The sequence below is a fragment of the Bos indicus genome, chromosome 10, assembly GCF_029378745.1.
Source record: "Bos indicus isolate NIAB-ARS_2022 breed Sahiwal x Tharparkar chromosome 10, NIAB-ARS_B.indTharparkar_mat_pri_1.0, whole genome shotgun sequence".
Classification (NCBI taxonomy): domain Eukaryota; kingdom Metazoa; phylum Chordata; class Mammalia; order Artiodactyla; family Bovidae; genus Bos; species Bos indicus.
Window position 1 is genome coordinate 57,878,107 of NC_091769.1, and position 20,816 is coordinate 57,898,922.

The following is a 20,816-nucleotide window of genomic DNA, read 5'->3' on the forward strand; positions in this document are numbered from 1 at the left end:
TCATTGAGGGGTTTTGGTAGAATTTTGTCTAAAAAAAATAAGTTTATAGATTCAAAGAACTGATGTTCTGGTTTTTTTTTTTTTATTTTCTCAGATGCGTTTACGAGACAGGAAAGACTCTCCTCAACTTCTCATGGATGCAAAACACATCTTTCCTGTCACCTTTCCTTTTAACCCCTCTTCCCTTGCGCTAGAAACCATCCAGATTCCAGCCAGCCTGGGCCTGGGATTCATATCACGGGTCTGAAAGTGATGTCAAGGCAAATATTGACAATACATTTCTTGCCTGAAATAAGAACCCATTATTTCAAGTGAGCTACTGAAAACACATTTTAAAAGATAGTACTTATCATCTCCCAAATAAGGGATTATTGACTAGAACTGCCCCTAGGATACTTTTCATCATCTTGGAAAGCAAGATAGGTTCCTTTGTGCCATGTTACCTTCATGACAACACTTGTCCTTGGTCAGTTAGGTGTCTGCCATTGACGTGCAGGTGAATGATGGAAGAAAAGAAAAACATGTATCTTCAGGTGCCAGCATTTATTTTAAATCCTTATCACTGCATCTAAATGATATAAAAAACCTGAATTCCAGATATGAATATGAGCTGTTGTTAAGAAGGCGCCATCAAGGAACCTCCTGTGTGCTAACTGGAAGAACTGAAAGAAAAATCACCGAGTACATATCATACCAGCTTAGGAATTATGTTGATAATGTCAAACTGGAACAAATAAACTGACATTATGTAAAGTAACTGGATAAGTAGCTCCCTTCTATGTGTCCCTATGATGTAGAAATATTAAGAGAATGTTGGTTTGCTTAGAGCATGGAAGTCCATTTGTACTGCAGTTTACTGAGCATTTTAAATTGCTGCTACATACTATGTTCTTTAAAATGTAAGTGATATTCATATTAGGCACTACAACAAGAAGCTTCTCTTTTATCGACTCTGTTTACAGTCCAATCAGATTAGTTTTAACTGGATTACACGCACGTATCTACAGATTCACCCGCACAAGTAGCAGACACTGGGAAGTCATGTAGTAATATGACACAACGTTTGACATTTAGGGATAGGACTAGGCAAAGTGGTTATTGTTGATGTCATTTATTCAGGATGTGTTATATTGATGTGCTCATTAACTTTCCCTGGGTGATATCACATCAGGATACAGTGTTCTGTGAAGTGACTTATTTTTAGTTACCAGATCTGATTCCTGCAGTGCATATTTTCAACCCTGACAGGTTTTCTTTCTTCTTAATTTATTAAGAATTAATCTCAGTATCTAGAGAGGATTGTCAGAATATTCATGATTCACGTCTTGAAATCTTGATTCTTTTATAAATTATGCAAAAGAAAGTATATAATAAATAATTGATTCCACTTTTTAGGCTTTGCAACTTCTATAAATGTTCTCAGTACCACTAGATATTTTAAAGAGCATCATATTAGAAATACTTTGACCTATATAAAAATATAAGGAGATTGCTGAATTTTACAGAGGACTTGGTTTAATAAGACCCAGATTCTATAAGTTTTCATTCTGACATTCTAAGTAAACATATTCTCCATTTGTCCCACAAATCTTAAACAATAAATGTTTCAGATTGTGCAAAAGCAAATTCTTAGCTTTCACTAGAAACTCTGGTTCGGAATTACAATCATAGATTTGTATAAATTAACTGTTAGATGATCTATTAAATATGTGCAATATTATTAATGGAAGTAAAACATTTTCAAATCAGTGATAAAGATTGTTATTAAAAGATAAATACTGTCTGTTAACTTGTTTGAGCCTCAGATTCCTCATTTATACAGTAAGAGTGCTAGACAGCCAGTTTCTAAGGTCCCTTCCACTTCTGAAGTTCTCTCCCCGGCGTGCTTGGACCACAGAGAAGTGAGCTGCAGGTATTCAGTAAGGTTAGCCTAGTGTTTGGAGCACGTTAATTTTGAGGGATTAATAAAATGTAAAATCATAGGTTTATGAAGCTATAATTTTCCTTAAATGAATATGATTTATATTCATGCTTTTAGAAATTTAGTTCAGGTAATTTTTATTAAATTGTGTACTGCTGTATTCAGATTGGATACATTTATTCATTTGCAAAATCAAGCAAAAATGTTACTTTGGACTCTCTCAATTTTCCCTGGTTGTCAATGTGGTTTTCAATAACTTGTGAAACCACCTACTTAGTACTGAATGTGTCAGAGTCTAAGAACATAGATGGGACTTGGGTGGGAGAGATGTCCCCTCAAATGCCACTGTGATTGTAGGCTCCCCTACTGAAACCCGGAAATCCTCCGAGGCCCTTTCCCAGGTTAGTCCTGCGTAGCATGTTCCACGCACACCCTGAGTCATGTCGGGTCTTCAGGCTCACACTCTAGCTTCCACTGCCACTGCAGCCCTTGTCTTTCCCACAGACAGCTTGTATCCTGAGGCATGTCTACTCTGGGCCTTTCTCTCTCGTATCTCCCATCTTTCTGCTACAAAGAGCCTCTATTCCACACCCAAGCCACAGGCTCTCCTGTTCAGGGATGGCCACACAAATATTATGCTATTTTAGGGCTCCAGCTTCCTCCAGGGTCTATCCAGAACCCCAGATGGGGATCTGAATTAATTTCTCTTAGTGGCCTGAAGATCTTTAGTCACAACAGAAATACCTTACAACCACAGAACTCCAAATCTTGGTAAGTCATTCTGTGTCCTAGTTTCTTGGAGATGCAACAATATTCTGCTGACTGTGGGTATCCTTGGCCTCTCTGAGGGCTTCTCACCTTTCCCTCTGTCCATTCACACTTTATTACCCAGCCTCAAACAAACCTCTGCCAGCCTCCACACCATCCATCCACTCACTTATCCATTCATTCTTTCCCTTCCTTCAGCCATGTCAGGTATCCCCTCAACTGTCTACTCACCTACTCTGACTATGCTGAAGGCTGTGGTGGAGTCAGTCTTCAGCTGTTCCACCGACCTGCCTTCAGGCCAGTTTTTACATGAGTTCTCACTGTTTTCACTTCTCTGCAGTACTTAGCATTACCACTAATACGCTTGTTCATAATTCCAACATGACATACTATAGGAACTCAAAGAAAGAGTTCTCTGAGAAAACAATTCACTGTCTCAATAGCCACTTCTCAATAGTCTCTTCCCCACTCACCTTACATGGAGACTGAGCTCACACCTTGGAAAGCAAACCTGAAAACTTAGAAGCAGTTTCCCTTCTTGTACCTTCTCTCAGGTTAAGGTTTTGCTCTGCCTGAGAGAAACTATAATGAAGGGGAAAGATGAGCATGGAGTAAAATCCATGACGTGTAGCTTCATGGTTCCTTCCGAAGTTGTGAGAATTCCCCGTGCACCTGACATTTCTTTCCTCAATTGCAAAAGTACCAAAATATGTATTCCAAAGCCAACTGAGAGGAGATTTGGGGATTTGGGTCAGTTTGTCTCATTTGCTTTATTTCATTCATTTCAATGGATAATTGAAAGTTGCCTCTTTCTGCATAAGTGATGATTCTGTATAATATAGATCAAAGCTTTTAGTAACACAGTTTAATAATTTATTTGATTAGAATTTCAGTAGAGTAATGGTTGTGAGAAATGTCTTCCCTGGTAACCCTAGGTGAAGGCGCACCTGGCACCATCCTGACATGCCCTCATATTCTCTCTTTCTCTCTCTCTTTCTCTTCCACACATACACAGTCTTCAGTAACTTCAACTGTTTCACATAAAACACAGGAAAAATGTCACGCTTGAAGGTGGCCCTTCAGTTCTCCTAGTGAAAGGGCATGTAGCAACAGTACCTTGTGCCTGGCCATCTTTACTCCAGCTCACGTGCTCTGGTACCTCATTGTGTCCTCACAGCAGCCCTGGAAGGCGGGAGGGTCGCTACTGCCATCCTTGTGTGTGTGAAAACTTGAGACCGAGATAAGGCCAGTGACTTGCCTGACTAAGGTTGCCTAGGTTGCCCAAGCTGTGCCATCATTCCACACTCAGCAGTGGCGGTGAGAGCACCTGTGGGGCAGAGACTTGAAAAAGTCCCCAGGTTCCGTTTTGTTCCTCCTGGTGCCCGTGGGCTGCCCTGGCCCAGCACAAGGTACTCTTTTTCTCTATCAGCGTTGAATAAACACTGAGCACCAAGTTCTTGGTGCTGATCACATGGGGTGCCTTGTGCTATCCTTCTTGTCATAGTCACCAACTATAACTGGGCTTCCCTTGTGGCCCAGCTGGTAAAGAATCTGCCTGCAATGCGGGAGACCTGGTTTGGGAAGATCCCCTGCATAAGGGAAAGACTACTCACTCCAGTATTCTGGCCTGGAAGATTCCATGGACTGTATAGTCCATGGGGTCGCAAAGAGTCGGACACGATTGAGTGACTTTCACTTTCACCAACTATAACTAGGTTTGGCTTTTGTAATAGATCAGTACCCCACCCCCACCTTGAGAGGGTGCAGAACTCTGTTTTGGTCATTATTTAGTAGCAGGCTGTCCCAGCCTGACAGGAAATGGAGAGAGCCTCCCAACAGTTAAGAAGAAGGTCACTGTCAACACACAGCCCTCAAAGTCACTACGAGAGCCACCAGGTAAGCTAGCTGAGCAGCCTGGAGAGAACCTGTGGGCGCAGGCCAAGTTCCTGGGTCCCTTCTGAGGGCTGTGTACCAGGCAGGCCATACACAAGTCTTTGTGTGTTTGAACATGGCAGTGTGTGCATGCTGCCAGTGTTGGCTTTGGCGCCAAGAGGTTAGGGAGGCACTGTGTATGCATAAGGGCATTGATTTCTTCTCAGGCTGTGCTGTGAGGGCCACCTTAACCCCTGCTCCCTTCCTTCCTAGAGCTGCCTTAAGTTCTCTGGAACTCCTCTGTAAGGGGAAGTCTTGCCTGGAAAGGTATCTTGCCCTGTTTCTCAAGGTGTGAGGGTGTGGGTGGGCGTGGCCTCCTTTCTTCCTTCCCAGTCTGCATGACCCTCCCCTCCTGTTCCTTCTTCCTTTGCTCTCATTTCCAAACGGGTATTGGAACTCTGAGGCAGCAACAACCTCAGAGCCAATGAAATGTAATCTTAGAGAGTGTTTCCTGACTTTGGGGGGCTCTGTGTTACAAGTAAGCAAATGAACATATGAAAGAAATATAGAGATAATTTAGATTCTTGGTAATTCTTAAATGGCTTGTTTCCCACTGAACTGACATTTTCTTAGGCTAAAGGGTATAAATGTAAAACCTTTCATGGACATTCATTAAAATTTTTTTTAAGAACACTTTACCCATATCAAAACTGGAGTGAAAATAGGAAACAGTGCTATAATTCTAATTCATTGTATTATCCTAAATTAAGTCAAACTGAGATTACAATAGATGTCTCAATAGATCAGAAACTGGAAAGCACTATGTAAAATATTTGCCAAAATACATTTTATACATTTTTTATTTTATAATTTGGTCTAGTTAAAATGCTCATTAGCTCAATTTAATGGGTGTTACTAGATTCATTAAGATGTCTAAATATGAATATCATTTCCTTAGTATTGTAATGTTGCTTGAAATATTTGACAGAAAACATTTCTTTTTAGAAAAATGATTTTTGAATTGAAGTTTGTATGTACAATTCAATGCTTAGTAGGTCAGTATACATTTTCATGACATTTTTCAGAGTCAATAGTTTTAAATATCTTATTGTTATTATATGTTATAAAAACTTAGCCTACATTTCAGGGTCTCTACAACACTTGAGCCATTTAATTTTTCCAACATATGCTGAATTTTTCCTTCAAATGTGGATATATGTGTTATAATCTATGATCCTAATTGTGAATTTTTGTGGAACCCAGGAGTTATGTTGATTTTCTTGTGTCCTTGGAGAATTTAAGTTGCTCTAACAGTGTTGCATAGAAATGAACTTATGACATTTAATATTATTTTAATTACTAACTTCAATTGTCAACTTACTGTGAAATGGATATGTCTTTTAACTACCATGGCATTGAACATTGCAGTTTTTCTTTTTCCTTGTTGGATCTGGAAAAGGAATTCTACTTTGACCTACATGGAAAAACATGATCTAGTTAATCTTTGAAAAGTTCTTAAGTGAAATATTCCTCCATGAAAAAGGAAGCAAAAGTACTGAGAAGTGAAAGGCATTATCAAACAACACTAGTTTTAAACTAAACCCACCCCAGCATATGTCACATGAAATTTTAAAAAATAAGTTAATAATGCACCTCATGTCAACAAAAGCCTTTGAAACATGGGTTTTCACTAGATACCACCTAGTGCTAAGATGAAAACCAAAACAATATCAGATAGACATTTATGCTCTAAATTTGTAGTTGTCTGGTGTTGTACTTAGTAAATGTGTGTCATTAATGCTGTATTCTCCTAGCTATTAAAGAAAATTGTTCAAATAAAGATATGGATGTAAAGGATTTTTGTTAGTGTCATAAATAAACCCACATCACATACACCAACATAGATCACATTTGGGGCCATGAAACACACCTTTAAAATTTAAAAGCCTAACACTAAAAATCAATGACAGAAAGACAGCTGGAAAATCCCCAAATAATTGGAGATTAAACCACTTCACTTTCACTTCTCACTTTCATGCATTGGAGAAGGAAATGGCAACCCACTCCAGTGTTCTTGCCTGGAGAATCCCAGGGACGGGGACGCCTGGTGGGCTGCCATCTATGGGGTCGCACAGAGTCGGACACGACTGAAGCGACTTAGCAGTATCAGCAGCAAATAACACATGGATCAAAGAAGAAATCTCTAGAGAAACTTTTAAATATTTTGAACTAAATATAAGTGAAAATACAAGTTAAAAATGAATCGATATACAAGAACAGAAACAGACTCATAGACAAAGAAAACAAACTTCAAAAAAAGAAAAATCTCTGTTTCAGTTCAGTTCAGTCGCTCAGTCATGTCCAACTCTTTGTGACCCCATGAACTGCAGCATGCCAGGCCTCCCTGTCCATCACCAACTCCCGGAGTTCACTCAAACTCATGTCCATTGAGTTGGTCATGCCATCCAACCATCTCATCCTCTGTCGTCCCCTTCTCCTCCTGCCCTCAATCTTCCCAGCATCAGGGTCTTTTCAGATGAGTCAGGTCTTTGCATGAGGTGGCCAAAGTATTGGAGTTTCAGCCTCAGCATCAGTCCTTCCAATGAACATCCAGGACTGATCTCCTTTAGGATGTACTGGTTGGATCTCCTTGCAGTCCAAGGGACTCTCAGAAGTCTGCTCCAGCACCACAGTTCTAAAGCATCAATTCTTTGGCACTCAGCTTTCTCTATAGGCAAACTCTTACATCCATACATGACTACTGGGAAAACCATAGCCTTGACTAGATGGACCTTTGTTGACAAAGTAATTGTCTCTGCTTTTTAATATGCTGTCTAGGTTGGTCATAACGTTCCTTCCAAGTGGTAAGCATCTTTTAATTTCATGGCTGCAGTCACCATCTGCAGTGATTTTGGAGCCCCAAAAAATAAAGTCTGACACTGTTTCCACTGTTTCCCCCTCTATCTGCCATGAAGTGATGGGACCGGATGCCATGATCTTAGTTTTCTGAATGTTGAGTTTTAAACCAACTTTTTCACTCTCCACTTTCACTTTCATCAAGAGGCTCTTTAGTTCTTCTTCACTTTCTTCCATAAGGATGGTGTCATCTGCATATCTGAGGTTATTGATATTTCTCCCAGCAATCTTGATTCCAGCTTGTGCTTCCTCCAGCCCAGCATTTCTCATGATGTACTCTGCATATATACAGAGTATATATGCATATATACAGAGTGACAATATACAGCCTTGACGAACTCCTTTTCCTATTTGGAACCAGTCTGTTGTTCCATGTCCAGTTCTAACTGTTGCTTCCTGACCTGCATATAGGTTTCTCAAGAGGCAGGTCAGGTGGTCTGATATTCCCATCTCTTTCAGAATTTTCCACAGTCTGTCGTGATCCACAGATTTAAAAGCTTTGGCACAGTCAATAAAGCAGAAATAGATGGTTTTCTGGAACTCTTGCTTTTTCAATGATCCAGCAGATGTTGGAAATTTGATCTCTGGTTCCTTTGCCTTTTCTAAAACCTTCTTGGACATCTGGAAGTTCACAGTTCACATATTGCTGAAGCCTGGCTTGGAGAATTTTGAGCATTACTTTACTAGCGTGTGAGATGAGTGCAACTGTGTGGTAGTTTGAGCATTCTTTGGCATTGCCTTTCTTTGGGATTGGAATGAAAACTGACCTTTCCCAGTCCTGTGGCTACTGCTGAGTTTTCCAAATTTGCTGGCCTATTGAGTGCACCACTTTCACAGCATCATCTTCCAGGATTTGAAACAGCTCAACTGGAATTCCATCACCTCCACTAGCTTTGTTCGTAGTGATGCTTCCTAAGGCCCACTTGACTTCACATTCCAGGACATCTGGCTCTAGGTGAGTGATCACACCATCGTGATTATCTGGGTCGTGAAGATCTTTTTTGTACAGTTCTTCTGTGTATTCTTGCCACCTCTTCTTAATAGCTTTCCTTCTGTTAGGTCCATACCATTTCTGTCCTTTATTGAGCCCATCTTTGCATGAAATGTTCCCTTAGTATCTCTGATTTTCCCGAAGAGATCCCTAGTCTTTCCCATTCTATTGTTTTCCTCTATTTCTTTGCAGTGATCACTGAGGAAGGCTTTCTTATCTCTTCTTGCTATTCTTTGGAGTTCTGCATTCAAATGGGTATGTCTTTCCTTTTCTCCTTTGCTTTTCACTTCCCTTCTTTTCACAGCTATTTGTAAGGCCTCCTCTGGCAGCCATTTTGCCTTTTTGCATTTCTTTTTCTTGGGGTTGGTCTTGTTCCCTGTCTCCCATACAATGTCAGGAACCTCCGTCCATAGTTCATCAGGCACTCTGTCTATCAGATCTAGTCTGTTAAATCTATTTCTCACTTCCACTGTATAATCATAAGGGATTTGACTTAGGTCATACCTGAATGGTCTAGTGGTTTTCCCCACTTTCTTCAATCTAAGTCTGAATTTGGCAATAAGGAGTTCATGATCTGAGCCACAGTCAGCTCCCAGTCTTGTTTTTGCTGACTGTATGGAGCGTCTCCATCTTTGGCTGCAAAGAATATAATCAATCTGATTTCAGTGTTGGCCATCTGGTGATGTCCATGTGTAGAGTCTTCTCTTGTGTTGTTGGAAGAGGGTGTTTGCTATGACCAGTGCGTTCTCTTGGTAAAACTCTATTCGCCTTTGCCCTCCTTCATTCTGTACTCTAAGGCCAAATTTGCTTGTTACTCCAGGTGTTTCTTGACTTCCTACTTTTGCATTCCAGTCCCATATAACGAAAAGGACATCTTTTTCGGGTGTTAGTTCTAAAAAGTCTTGTGGGTCTTCATAGAACCATTCAACTTCAGCTTCTTCAGCGTTACTATCGGGGCATAGACTTGGATTACTGTGATATTGAATGGTTTACCTTGGAAATGAACAGAGATCATTCTGTCATTTTTGAGATTGCATCCAAGTACTGCATTTGAAAATTTCTGTTTACCAAAGGGGAAAGGAAGTATGGGTAAATTGGGATTATGGGATTAATAGATACAAACTATTATTATAAATAAAAGAGATAAACAACAGGATTTACTGTAGCTGTTCCTGTATAGCACAAGGCACTATGTTCAATATCTTATAATAATCTATAATAGAAAATAATCTAAAATATATACATATATGAGAAAGAAATAAGCCTTGCCTGAGTCCTTGTTTTTGTTTTCTCTGTTTTTAAAAATTATATACACCTAACAGAACCCCAAGGTACATGAAGTAAAATTTGGCAAAATTGAAAGGATAAATTGACAGCAATAATAATTGTAGCCATCAATATCATGCCTCTGCTGCTGCTAAGTCACTTCAGTCGTGTCCGACTCTGTGCAACCCTGTAGACAGCAGCCCACCAGGCGTCCCCGTCCCTGGGATTCTCCAGGCAAGAACACTGGAGTGGGTTGCCATTTCCTTCTCCAATGCATGAAAGTGAAAAGTGAAAGTGAAGTCGCTCAGTTGTGTCCACTCTAGCAACCCCATGGACTGCAGCCTACCAGGCTCCTCTGTCCATGGGATTTTTCAGGAAAAAGTACTGGAGTGGGGTGCTATTGCCTTCTCCAATCCCCTTCATAGCCTGCCAGAAAATTTGCTAAATATCTGACCGGTGCTCACAGTTTCATTGGTCTGATCCTTGGCACAGAGAAGAGAAAGAACAGAAGAACCCCCGCTGGCTTGTGTAACAGAGTCTCTCAGTTGTGCCCCCTGCTGCCCACCTGTTCACGGGAGGTTCAAGGAAACAAGAAATGAGAGATTGTAAAAGTCCCTCCAGCCATAGGAGCGAGGACCTCTTACCTTAACCAGAGGTCTTCTGGAATCTGAGACTGGGCTGCATGAGCTTTCTGCTGAGTTCGTTTTTCACTGTCCCGGTTTCCGGCACAATGGGCCTTCCCCTGCTCTGGGTTTCTTTGCCTTCTGCCTCTAGTGCCAGAAGCTTCACTGAGTTGGGCTCCTGCTGTGCATGGCCTCTTCTGCGTGGAGGTTGGTTCAGCCAGGTTAAATCCGAGTTATGGCACCATAGATGTCGCGTGAGTGTATGCTCCCCGGTTCTTTGTCTCATCACAACAAAGATTTGGAGTGACGGACATTAAAGCCCTCAGCACGTCACAGCTCTTGGGTCTTGGGCAAACCGTGTTATAGCTCTTAGGCAAATCAGTGTTACAGCTCTATTTTATTTAGAAGATAGCAGGAGAATCCATCCTTGAAGCGTGAGGGCATGCCAACCCAAAGACTCGAAGGGAAGAAAGTGGAGGAGCATACGGGGGAGGGAGACAGAGAGAGGGAAAGAGAGAAAAGGAGCGCACGCATGTAATTAGCTGAAGTAGACAAAATCAGCAAGAATATATAAGACTTGAAAACAATATTAACCACCTTGATCTAACTGACATTTATAGAACCCTTTACCTATATTCTTTCAAAGTACATACTGATCATTCTTCAGAATAAATCACATGCGAGACAATGAAAAGAGTTTAGTACATTGAACAATATTGAGATCACATAAAGAATGTTCTCTGACCACAGTAGAGAAGGGAAGCAAATTAGAAATCAACAGAATCAAATTAGAAGAAAATAGAAGGAAATTTGCAAAATATGCAAATATTTGGAAATTAAATAAGATGCTTCTAATAACAAAGAAGAAATCACAAGGAAAATTAGAAAATATTTTGAACTCTTCATTTTCTTTCAAAATAAAAATGCAACGAAGTCAAAGTATATGAGATGTCACCAAAGCCGATCATAGAAGGAAACTGATAACTTTAAATTTCTTTGTTAAAAAAGAAGCATTATTTGTAACAGCCACTTTGGGAGAAGGCAATGGCACCCTACTCCAGTACTCTTGCCTGGAAAATCCCATGGACGGACGAGCTGGTAGGCTGCAGTCCATGGGGTCACGAACAGTTGGACACTTACTGAGCGACTTAACTTTCACTTTTCACTTTCATGCACTGGAGAAGGAAATGGCAACCCGCTCCAGTGTTCTTGCCTGGAGAATCCCAGGGACGGTGGGAGCCTGGTGGGCTGCCGTCTATGGGGTCGCACAGAGTCGGACAGGACTGAAGTGACATAGCAGCAGCAGCAGCATCCCCTCTTAGTGCTTTTTGCTGGTAATTAAAATGCTGCTTTATTCGCTATGCCAAAGCCTTTGACTGTGTGGATCACAATAAACTGTGGAAAATTGAAAGAGATGGGAATACCAGGCCACCTGACCTGCCTCTTGAGAAACCTATATGTGGGTCAGGAAGCAACAGTTAGAACTGGACATGGAACAACAGACTGGTTCCAAATAGGAAAAGGAGTACGTCAAGGCTGTATATTGTCACCCTGCTTATTTAACTTATATGCAGAGTACATCAAGAGAAACGCTGGGCTGGAAGAAGCATAAGCTGGAATCAAGATTGCCGGGAGAAATATCAATAACCTCAGATATGCAGATGACACCACCCTTATGGCAGAAAGAGGAACTAAAAAGCCTCTTGATGAAAGTGAAAGAGAAAAGTGAAAAAGTTGGCTTAAAGCTCAACATTCAGAAAACTAAGATCATGGCATCTGGTCCCATCACTTCATGGCAAATAGATGGGGAAACAGTGGAAACAGTGTCAGACTTTGATTTTTTTTTGCTCCAAAATCACTGCAGATGGTGATTGCAGCCATGAAATTAAAAGACACTTATTCCTTGGAAGGAAGGAAGGTTATGACCAACCTAGATAGTATATTCAAAAGCAGAAGCATTACTTTGCCAACAAAGGTCCGTCTAGTCAAGGCTATGGTTTTTCCAGTGGTCATGTATGGATGTGAGAGTTGGACTGTAAAGAAAGCTGAACGCCAAAGAATTAATGCTTTTGAACTGTGGTGTTGGAGGAGACTTCTGAGAGTCCCTTGGACTGCAAGGAGATCCTACCAGTCCATCCTAAAGGAGATCAGTCCTGGGTGTTCTTTGGAAGGACTGACGCTAAAGCTGAAACTCCAATACTTTGGCCACCTCATGTGAAGAGTTGACTCATTGGAAAAGACTCTGATGCTGGGAGGGATTGGGGGCAGGAGGAGGAGACGACAGAGGATGAGATAGCTGGATGGCATCACCGACTCGATGGACATGAGTTTGAGTGAACTCCGGGAGTTGGTGATGGACAGGGAGGCCTGGTGTGCTGCAGTTCATGGGGTCGCAGAGAGTTGGACACAACTGAGTGACTGAACTGAACTGAACTGACACCTGTACAATATTAAATATTCCTAGCCATGAAAACAGCATGACTCCCCATTCCAATGTTCTTTTTGACCCTTGAAAATAAATTCAAACATTTTCTCCACAAAGGTAAAGTGCGATTTTGTCAGCAGATACTTCGTTTTCGTTGATATTACAAATACCTTGTTTTCTATCTTTCTATAATATTTTCTAACTGGCTATTGATCATACACAGGAGAATTATTCATTTTAACATCTGATTTTGAATCTAGTTACCTGACTGAACTCTTTAACAAGTTCTAGTGGTTCTCCTGGATTTTCTATGCAAATAGTTATATCCTATGCTCTTTCCACTAAGCACGCAGAGACCTAAAGAAGCTAAAACTTGGTCGGGAACGCTTTGGAACACACCTTTTTCCTGCTTTGAGAGCCCGCGAATCCCCAGCGGACTAGTTCTTGGCTGAGCGCTCTCTGACCCCGCCAGGTGGACCCACTTAACCGCGGGAACCTGCCGGGCGGCGGGGCGCCCCGCCCGCAGCCCCCGTCCCGCCAATCACAGCGAGGCCTCGCCAGGTGGGCCGGGAAGGGCCAATCCGGGACTCCTTTCCTCCCCCGCCGCCAGCACTCGGGAAAGTTTCTCGGCTGCTGGAAAACTTCTCCCACAGCAGGATCCGGTCGTAATTTGTTGGGCCTGCAGGACGGTTGCCTTCCGCTGGGCCGCGGAGCCGCCCGCCCAGCCCCCGAGCCTCTCATCTCCGCAGCCCTCGAGCTGCCCTGTCTGCCCATGGCGGTAGCCGAGCTATACACAAAGGTAGGCGGGAGGACCAGACCTAAGGGAGGGCGCGTGGGAGGGCAGCGGGCAGGCGCTAGTGCTGACTGTACCTGGCGGCCGGGCCAAACCTGTGCACCTGGCGTTCTCGCCTCGGGGAGGGGCTGCGGAGGAACTGCGGGTCCGGGGAGCGTCGCCCCCTCGAGAGCTCCGGCCCCTGACCGTGGGGAAGGCCCTCTCTTCCCCACCCCTCCCCCGGCAGCCAGAGTCCCCTCGGGCTGGGAAGACCGAGTGCGAGAGGCTGCTGCTCCGGACCCTAGCTTCTCGGTTTCCGGGGGGTCGCGTGTCCTGTTCCTGCGCCTCTCTGCCCCTCCTCCTGAGCCACAGGTGGAATCAGAGTTGCCCATGGAGACTTAGAAACCTCAGACATGGGCAAATAATAACATCCATAATCTTTCCTCTTGGGAGCCCCTCTGAGCACGTTGGCACAGAAGCTGGAACTGCAGCATTCAGGATGTTTTCTAGAATTCCTGCATTCTGACTCTGGGAATCACTCCAGAGCATTCCTCTGAAACCTCCTCTTCGCCACCAGAGGGTTCCCCCCCTACCCCTCCCCGCAACCCCACCCCAGTCTAGGAAGGCCAACATACCCACACGGTGCCCAGAATCTTCTGAGATGAGCTTGGTTAAATACTAGGATAAAAAGTGTGAAAGTGTTGGCCCTTCTGAAAAAAATCCATTCTAATCGCTATAAAGCCATCCCCTACCCCAGTGGAGGAAATCTGTGGTCCCTGGTCCCCAGTATTCAAATGGAAAAGACTAGAATTCAACAATTTCCCCTGACATGTGCCCTAGATTTATGTTTAAAAAGACACTTTTGCTGTAGAAATAAGCACTGGCTGTAAATTTGTTTTAGTTGTTTAAGCAACTTTTTTTCTTCTACTTTGTTTAGTTAATAGTAAAAATATAAATTAACCAAACTATTTCCCCCTCTAATGCATTTCCATTAACCAGAATTCTAAATGGCAGTGTTGGAATAGTTTTACCTGGGAGAATGTGAGTCATCAGATCTTCAAACATGCTACTTAGGGCTTCAACTTATTGAAGGTAAAAGAAAATTCTTGAACAAAAGTATTCTTGGAAGCTACTTTGGAGGACAGAGAAAAAAATTTTGATTCATCCATTTGTAGTAATTTTTCTTGAAGCAAAAATACAGGGATGTGAGGACACCTGTCATCAAGTACCTCACACTAGAAATATTTATTAAATACCAACTACTAGGTACCTTGCCTGGAGAGTCCCAGGGACAGGGAGCTTGGTGGGCTGCTGTCTATGGGGTCGCACAGAGTCGGACACGACTGAAGCGACTTAGCAGCAGCAGCGGCAGCAGGTACCAGGCACAGTGTAGAAAAACTACTATGGACGAGTTTTCTAGAGGTGAGCTTGGATGGACAAAGACTGAGACTCCCAGAGCCGAAGGGCACCTTGATGGCCATCTCCACCCATTTTGTGTCCAAGTAAGTCCTGTGTCCGTAAGCTGCTACCTTTCTTCCCGGTAGCCAGTCAGCCTCCACTTTGTCAGTTTCAGAGCTACCCATCTGTGAAGCTCCCTGTTTAGGTTTTAGTGAACTTGCTTTGTTAAAGAGTTCTTCTTTAAACTGAGACAAAAGCTTACACTCTCTCCCTTGCTTCCCTATCACTCCCTCCCTCCACCTTCCTGCTTGGGGGTGGGGGGCGGGTAGAAAAAAATTTTAAGTGATAGTCTTGCCTCCAGGAGGTTTCTTTTTTAATTTAATTTATATATTTTTGGCTGCACTGGGTCTTCATTGCTGTGTGCGGGCTTTCTCTAGATGCAGTGAGCAGGGGCTACCCTTCATTGTGCTGCTCAGGCTTCTCATTGAGGTGGCTTCTCTTATTGCAAAGAAGAGGTTCTAGGCACTCAGGCTTCAGTAGCTGCAGCATGCGGGCTCAGTAGTTGGGGCTCCCAGGCTCTAGAGCACAGGCTCAGTAGTTGTGGCGCATGGGTTTAGTTGCTCCTTGGTATGTAGAATCTTTCTGGATCGGGATCAAACCCATGTCCCCTGCATCACCAGATTCTTATCCACTGCACCACCAGGAAATCCCAGAAATTTTCTGGTTAATGAGATGTGAGTACTGTCGAGGAATTCAATTTGCTGAGGCCTGGAAAGCCTGCTCAAGGGTAGGGCTGAGAAGCGGAAAATCTTGACTGCCAAAGAGTTAAGTCAGGGCTTCATACTCCAATGAAGATTTTGAATGGGGTGTTTTAGGAAGTCAGATATGCCAGCACTGACCATGGGACTCTGTGCCTGTGGGAGAGAGGCTGGAGTCAGGTAGCTGAGTTCTCAGGTCATCCTAAATGTCCGGGAAAGAATCAGGGCTGCAGTATTAGAAGTGAAGGATGCAAGCTGATTCCAGAGAGCTTAAGATAGATAAAGAAGAGAGACTGAGCTAGGGCCTCTGAGTGGGAGGGGTGAGCCAAGAACGACGTGAGATTAGAGTCTGGATGATGGAAGCAGGATGGTGCTGTTGACGCAGGGACTTCAAGAGGAGGAGACGTTAGGGGAGTTACGAGGCAAGGTTTGTATCTGCAGAGGCTGAGGTGTTTGAGGGGGCTTCCTGGGAGCATTGCCCTGGCTGATTGGAGCCTGGTGTAGAGGATGGGCCAGGAGTTTCTGCCCAGAGGTAGCCACTGAAGCCCAGGCAGTGAGGGCCTCAGCAAGATGTGAAAGAGAGCCAAGACAGGACACTAGGGCTGCATCCCCTCAGAAAGGGAGAGGAGGCTGAGGGGAGGCAGATGGAGCCACTGCAGGGAGGAGGACACAAGAGACCTGGCGTGGGAACCACAGGAAGAGGTTCTGAGAAAGGAGACTCCTGCGAGGCAAAGTGTTGAGAGTAGTTGCTGACAGTTGGAGTGTAAAATGACCCACCCCTTTTCAAAATCTGTTTGGCAATATGCCTTAGAAATGTTCAAAGCGGTTGCTGTTCAGCAGCTCCACTATTTGAAATCTCTCTGAGAAAAACCGGTCCGGCCATCCTCTACTTGAGCCACTCTGGGGGCCCTTGTCACTTTCAGACTCAGCAACCAGCCACAAGCCCCCCCACCCCCACCCCAACCCCCGCATCGTCAGGAGCCACCTGCCAGCTCCTACCTTGGCTCATGCTTTGCCAGGCTTCCTGCTGCCCTGCAGTGCGTTCCTGCAGCTTCACCACTCTGTGCCCTGGTACAGTATCTGTCTGTGCTGCTCACCGGAGCCTTACCTTTACAAATGCAATTTGAGCAGTGCCGCATCGCTCTCTCTCTTTTTAATCGAAGTACAGTTGATTTACAATATTGTATTCGTTTCAGGTGTACAGCAAAGTTACTCAGTTATATATCTTTTTTCAGATTATTTTCCTTGATAGACAAGTGCAAGATATTGATTGTTGTTCCCTGTGTTATACAGTAAACCCTTTTTGCTTATCTATCTTATCTATAGTAGTTTGGATCTGTTGATCCCGTGCTCCTAGTTTATCTCTCCCTCCTCCACTCCTTTCCCCCGTTGGTAACCATACGTTTGTTTCCCGTGTGAGTCTGTTCTGTATATAGATCCATTTGTATTATTTTTTTGATTATACATGTAAAGGTATAATATTTGTCTTTCTCCAACTTAATGTGATATTCTCTAGGTCCATCTGTGTTGCTGCAAATGGAAGTATTTCATTCTTTTTTTATGGCTGAATGTGTGTGTGTGTGTGTATGAGAAACACATCTTCTTAAGCCAGTCATCTGTTGATGGGCACTGGATTGTCTCCATGTCTTGGCTATTATGAATAGGGCTGCTATGAACATTGCAGGGCATGTATCCTTTTGAATTAGAGTTTTCATCTTTTTCGGATATAGGACGAGGATTGGGATTGCTGAATAATACGGTAGTGCTATTTTTAGTTTTTTAAGGAACCTCCATACTGTTTTCCATAGTGACCATCAATTTATATTCCTACCAACAGTATCAGAAGGTTTTTTTTTCCACACCCACTCCTGCATTTATTAGTTGTAGACATTTTGATGATGGGCAGTATGGTCACTATGAGGCGATACTTCATTATGGTTTTAATTTGCATTTCTATAATAATAATTAATTATTATTAGTTGTTGTTTAGTAGCTAAGTTGTGTCCAACTCTTGTGACCCCATGGGCGGTGGCCTGCCAGGCTCCTCTGTCCATGGGATTTCCCAGGCAAGAATACTAAAGTGAGTTGCCATTTCCTCCGAGGCATCTTCCCAGCCCAGGGATTGAAACCACATCTCCTCTGTCTCCTGCATTGGCAGACAGATTCTTTACCATTGAGCCAACCAGGGAAGCCCAATCATTATTAATTAATTGCTAATAATTAGCAGCATCAAGCATCTTTTCATGTGCCCATTGCCCATCTGTATGTATTCTTTGGACAAATGTCTATTGATGTCTTCTGCCCATTTTTTCATTGGGTTGTTTATTTTATTTTGAGTTGTATGGGGTACTTGTGTATTTTGGATATTAACCTCTTGTTGAGGTTAATTCACATTGTTGAGCAGTGCCTCTTCTGAGAAATTTTTGCAGCCAGTCCCTCCATCCAGGCACATTTCATGATGATGTAGCAGCTCCTTAACTCTTTCTCCCCTGTTGACCAAGAGTTTCTAGAGAACAGGGAGCAGTAAGGACTCAGTAAATGTTTGATGTGTGCATGCATGAATGAGTTTTTCTGCTTTCAGAAAGAGCTATGGGCATGACAAAGATGGTGTGGATCATGGTTACTTTTATCTTATAGTCACTGACTACTTCTTATGTGCCAGATGCCATCCTCAGAGGTTTGTGAACTTTATCCTCAGAGCATCTTTCATTTAATCTGAATGCACTGGTCATAACAAACACCCTCTTCCAACAACACAAGAGAAGACTCTATACATGGACATCAAAAGATGGTCAACACCAAAATCAGATTGATTATATTCTTTGCAGCCAAAGATGGAGAAGCTCTATACAGTCAGCAAAAACAAGACCAGGAGCTGACTGTGGCTCAGACCATGAACTCCTTATTGCCAAATTCAGACTGAAATTGAAGAAAGTAGGGAAAACCACTAGACCATTCAGGTATGACCTAAATCAAATCCCTTATGATTATACGGTGGAAGTGAGAAATAGATTTAAGGGCCTAGATCTGATAGATAGAGTGCCTGATGAACTATGGAATGAGGTTCGTGACACTGTACAGGAGACATGGATCAAGATCATCCCCATGGAAAAGAAATGCAAAAAAGCAAAATGGCTGTCTGGGGAGGCCTTACAAATAGCTGTGAAAAGAAGAGAAGCGAAAAGCAAAGGAGAAAAGGAAAGATATAAGCATCTGAATGCAGAGTTCCAAAGAATAGCAAGAAGAGATAAGAAAGCCTTCTTCAGCGATCAATGCAAGAAATAGAGGAAAACAACAGAATGGGAAAGACTAGGGATCTCTTCAAGAAAATCAGAGATACCAAAGGAACATTTCATGCAAAGATGAGCTTGATAAAGGACAGAAATGGTATGGACCTAACAGAAGCAGAAGATATTAAGAAGAGATGGCAAGAATACACAGAAGAACTGTACAAAAAAGATCTTCACGACCCAGATAATCACAATGGTGTGATCACTGACCTAGAGCCAGACATCGTGGAATGTGAAGTCAAGTGGGCCTTAGAAAGCATCACTACGAACAAAGCTAGTGGAGGTGATGGAATTCCAGTGGAGCTATTCCAAATCCTGAAAGATGATGCTGTGAAAGTGCTGCACTCAATATGCCAGCAAATTTGGAAAACTCAGCAGTGGCCACAGGACTGCAAAAGGTCAGTTTTCATTCCAATCCCAAAGAAAGGCAATGCCAAAGAATGCTCAAACTACCACACAATTGCACTCATCTCACACACTAGTAAAGTAATGCTCAAAATTCTCCAAGCCAGGCTTCAGCAATATGTGAACCGTGAACTTCCTGATGTTCAAGCTGGTTTTAGAAAAGGCAAAGGAACCAGAAATCAAATTTCCAACATCTGGTGGATCATCGAAAAAGCAAGAGAGTTCCAGGAAAACATCTATCCCTGCTTTATTGACTATGCCAAAGCCTTGGACTGTGTGGATCACAATAAACTGTGGAAAATTCTGAAAGAGATGGGAATACCAGACCACCTGATCTGCCTCTTGAGGCAGGTCAGGAAGCAACAGTTAGAACTGGACATGGAACAACAGACTGGTTCCAAATAGGAAACGGAGTTCGTCAAGGCTGTATATTGTCACCCTGTTTATTTAACTTCTATGCAGAGTACATCATGAGAAACGCTGGACTGGAAGAAACACAAACTGGAATCAAGATTGCCAGGAGAAATATCAATAATCTCAGATATGCAGATGACACCACCCTTATGGCAGAAAGTGAAGAGGAACTCAAAAGCCTCTTGATGAAAGTGAAAGTGGAGAGTGAAAAAGTTGGCTTAAAGCTCAACATTCAGAAAACGAAGATCATGGCATCCGGTCCCACCACTTCATGGGAAATAGATGGGGAAACAGTGAAAACAGTGTCCGACTTTATTTTTCTGGGCTCCAAAATCACTTCAGATGGTGATTGCAGTCATGAAATTAAAAGACGCTTACTCCTTGGAAGGAAAGTTATGACCAACCTAGATAGCATATTCAAAAGCAGAGACATTACTTTGCCAACAAAGGTTCGTCTAGTCAAGGCTGTGGTTTTTCCTGTGGTCATGTATGGATGTGAGAGTTGGACTGTGAAGAAGGCTGAGTGCCGAAGAATTGATGCTTTTGAACTGTGGTGTTGGAGAATACTCTTGAGAGTCCCTTGGACTGCAAGGAGATCCAACCAGTCCATTCTGAAGGAGATCAGCCCTGGGATTTCTTGGGAAGGAATGATGCTAAGGCTGAAACTCCAGTACTTTGGCCACCTCATGTGAAGAGTTGACTCATTGGAAAAGACTCTGATGCTGGGAGGGATTGGGGGCAGAAGGAGAAGGGGACGACAGAGGATGAGATGGCTGGATGGCATCGCTGACTCGATGAACGTGAGTCTGAGTGAACTCCGGGAGTTGGTGATGGACAGGGAGGCCTGGCGTGCTGCGATTCATGGGGTCGCAAAGAGTCGGACACGACTGAGCGACTGATCTGGTCTGATCTGATCTGATGTGTTAGATATTGCTATCCAATTTTTACAAATCACTCAAACTTTCATGCATTGGAGAAGGAAATGGCAACCCACTCC

General features: G+C 43.0%; 2 protein-coding genes across 6 annotated transcripts in view; both read left to right on the plus strand.

Moving 5' to 3' along the window:
- MYO5A (myosin VA) overlaps positions 1 to 6,415 on the plus strand; it is a 205,274-nt gene extending 198,859 nt beyond the window's left edge. For all 5 annotated transcript variants that reach the window (XM_070797537.1, XM_070797534.1, XM_070797535.1 and 2 more), the window contains one exon: positions 95 to 6,415. In XM_070797537.1, coding sequence (XP_070653638.1) covers positions 95 to 247 — 153 coding nt within the window. In that variant the 3' untranslated portion in view covers positions 248 to 6,415. The remainder of the gene's footprint in view (positions 1 to 94) is intronic.
- A 6,862-nt stretch (positions 6,416 to 13,277) lies between these two features.
- MYO5C (myosin VC) overlaps positions 13,278 to 20,816 on the plus strand; it is a 118,577-nt gene continuing 111,038 nt past the window's right edge. Inside the window, exon 1 of the mRNA XM_019967848.2 lies at positions 13,278 to 13,581. Within this exon, the coding sequence (XP_019823407.2) occupies positions 13,555 to 13,581 (27 nt within the window). The 5' untranslated portion in view covers positions 13,278 to 13,554. The remainder of the gene's footprint in view (positions 13,582 to 20,816) is intronic.